This window comes from Nicotiana attenuata, unplaced genomic scaffold (assembly GCF_001879085.1).
Source record: "Nicotiana attenuata strain UT unplaced genomic scaffold, NIATTr2, whole genome shotgun sequence".
Lineage (NCBI taxonomy): Eukaryota > Viridiplantae > Streptophyta > Magnoliopsida > Solanales > Solanaceae > Nicotiana > Nicotiana attenuata.
This window is the reverse complement of record NW_017670531.1, coordinates 191,509-194,601: the sequence shown is the minus strand read 5'-3', so window position 1 is coordinate 194,601 and position 3,093 is coordinate 191,509. Positions and strand designations below refer to the sequence as shown.

Genomic DNA, 3,093 nt, shown 5'->3' with positions numbered 1-3,093 from the left:
GGGGGGGGGTTGTAAACTACCCCTCTTTCTATTCAGAAAGTTGAGGCGAAAAATGGCTTGATGAACTGTTTGCCACGCACCAGCCACAACAACTTGCTTATCGTAGAGGCTGTAAGTACACAGAAGCCCCACAAGTAGGCTGCTTTTTCCGGAACGCAGTCCGAGATAACAAGGATTCCTGTGAGGGTAAGACAAACAAGTATTATGCACTACCAAAAACAAATTTGGAAGCTTTGATGAAACTTTCAAGTAACTAATTACATATCCCCAAAGAAACTGAAATCTGGATGAGCAGTCACTATAAGGTCAAAATATGAAACTTCACAGACTGTGATTGTCAAAATATGAACCACCCAAAGACTTTGATTTTACTAATTTACAACTGTGCGCATATGGCAATAGGTAAGAAGCAATATATAGCCCATACAACTATTGCTCCATATGTGCTGCACTTTTAAGTAAGACGCCACTACAATGTAAACTTCTTAAGCCCTCACTGAAGTAAAAAGTATAGTTTAGCTGTCAGCGGAAGCACAGCGATTGTATCTAAACTCTATTGGCGGATAGTAAGCTCAGCTCGAAGATGGAGAAGTCCATTGATGAAGTAAGCACTATCGTCAGCCAAAAACGCGTTCCAACTTACACCCAACAGGTTCCTGTAGCCAACAGCCTTGCCACCAGTGAAAGTGTAGTTCCCTTTGTATTTGCTCATGTATTGCTCGTTTGGCTTGGTACGAACTGCAAACTCGTAGTCGACTGCAAATGATACTTCCCCCTTCTCTTGCATGCCCAGAAACAGCCCAAAGCAATGGAATGCACTTTGTTGATCCATGTTGCAATGTGCTGACAGGAAAAAACCCTGTCCACCCAAATGGAAAGCCTGTGAATAAACTCTACCAGCAGGAAAGAGGCTAGCACACTCTTCTTTTTTCAAATCTAGGTAAATAACACACTGTTGACGAGGTGCTTCGAACTCGAGAACTTTAACAGGTCTGTATTTGTATGCCCTCTCCATGTAACGATGGCACAAAGCATTCCCTGCGTCCGCAGCAATGGAGCGCTGCCGATATGGTGCTTCGGCCTTATAAAAAAGAGCCTCGAGGACAAGCTTTGTAGCAAGCTCAGGATCAAAATCATTGCATGTTAGGACTTTCTTCAGCTTCCTGCATGTCATGCATGGAAATCGAATGAGTCGACAAAGACGTGAGCTCAATACTTCCCGCCGTTCCTCAAGCTTTGGGTAATGGATGCGAGCCCACTTTAACGCAAAGTCATAGACAGCATCCTCTGAAGCAATCTGAAGATCGTCACTGGACAGAACAGCCTCAATTCCCGCAAGAGGCAAATTCAATACCTCTTCTTGGAACCTGAACAATTTTAGAGAAATAAAATCTCAAAAGAAGATTCCTTTCTCAAACTAGTTTTCATACATGTGCATTGCACATGCCAAAAGTAGTTAGCATAGAAAGTTATTCTTTAACTATGAGCCAAACAAGGAAAGATCACTTCCAAATCAAAAGAAAAAAATAATTTTCCAATAGGTAACAATTGATTAAAGTACAGACTGATATGGAAATGCTAAATCTTTCTTACTTTTATTAGTAGTATAGATGGTAAAGAGACTCACTAAAACTGTATGAAGTATTGAAAGCTGAGGTCATTATTATAGGTCAATTCTTTGGTATGCTAATGAAACAAAAGGGAAAATTTCATCAGCTAGTGCGTAGAGCCCAAGAGGGGCGCGAATGTTAAAAGGAAGTGTTGGGTAATAGATATTCACTCATTTGGTAATCAAGATAAAGAAATGAAGAAATTTCTCGTGATACTGAGAAATATCAAAAACTTAACTAGTTTCACTATCAAATTCAACCAAACCAGAGCGAACAAAGTACAAGTTAAAATTTCTATATAGAGCTACTCACTTGGTTATATCCTTGAAACGTTCAGCAAGAAACTGTTTTGCAGCATCTGTTAACGGCAGAACTGCATCAGCCATTAGTACACTGGAAGGAAGATCCAAATAAAGCAATGCTGATTCACAAGTCATGCGAAGATTCCGCAGTACGCGGCTGCAGTATCTCATGCATGACGCAACCTCAAATTTGTCAGCAGCCATCAACACATCAAGCACGGCAGTAAGTGTTGTAGTTGATAAAGTATTGCTATACATAAAATTCAAGAGGTCCATGAGGGCAGCTTCTTCTGCTCAATAAGATTGAGAAAGGCAAAAGTTAAAAGTGTTTGTCAACTAACAACAAAAGAAAATATATGCAGATAATTTTTCCTTAAAGGAAAAGAACGGAAGACAAACAAAAAGGTGGACAGGAGATTTTGCAAATAATTAAACCATTATGTGAGCGTGGATAATGCTAAAACTTGAAAACAATATGCGTGATAATCTATGTCAGATTGACCCTTTAGGAGTATCCCATATGCGTGATAATTAAACCATCAAGTGTATGGAGAATGCTATTAAACTCGCAAACATTATGCATGATAATCTACGTCGAAGTGACTCTTTAGGAGTATCTCATATGGTTCACATCAAAGATCCAAAATATATGCTAAGGCTAATAAATAAAGACTACCTTATATGGTATTTACTTATCCAACTGTTTGGCAGCCCCAGAAAATCTCAATTATCATTTACTAGTAGGTAGTATGATTTCTATTGATTTGTACATTGATAGGTGAGAATGTAAATGGAAAACACATCTAGCTTGGGCAAGCACAATCTCATATTAGGGTAAATCTAGTTATTCTAAGTTTTAACCCTAAAAATAACCACTGACCGCAATTGCGACAGGTTCATCCATCGCTCCTCTTCTCAGACAATCATTGCATTTTTCCAACCCTACCTTGAGAAGGAGTATTCTTTTCCAATTTATGTAAGTTGTTGCAACTCAAAGAGTTTGTGAATGTAAACTTATCTAAAAACAAAGTTTCGAATGCAGACGCTGTTCATGAAGATGATACAGACGGGGTTTCTCCCATCTAATCTAAGCTCCCCTCTATTGTAAGTTCTGGTGTGTGTGTGTGTGTGGTGGGGGGTGGGGGGGGGGGTGGGGTGTGTGACAGTCGCCAGTAGTAGTG

At 39.6% G+C, this 3,093-nt stretch overlaps 1 protein-coding gene across 2 annotated transcripts in view; it reads right to left on the bottom strand.

Annotated features, from left to right (window-relative positions):
• Window positions 1-200: 200 nt before the first annotated feature.
• LOC109240624 (BTB/POZ domain-containing protein POB1-like) overlaps window positions 201-3,093 on the bottom strand; it is a 5,852-nt gene continuing 2,959 nt past the window's right edge. For both annotated transcript variants that reach the window (XM_019407290.1, XM_019407292.1), the window contains exons 5-6: window positions 1,923-2,202; window positions 201-1,367 (exon numbers count right to left, since the gene is read on the bottom strand). In XM_019407290.1, the coding sequence (XP_019262835.1) occupies window positions 554-1,367; window positions 1,923-2,202 (1,094 nt within the window). In that variant the 3' untranslated portion in view covers window positions 201-553. The remainder of the gene's footprint in view (window positions 1,368-1,922; window positions 2,203-3,093) is intronic.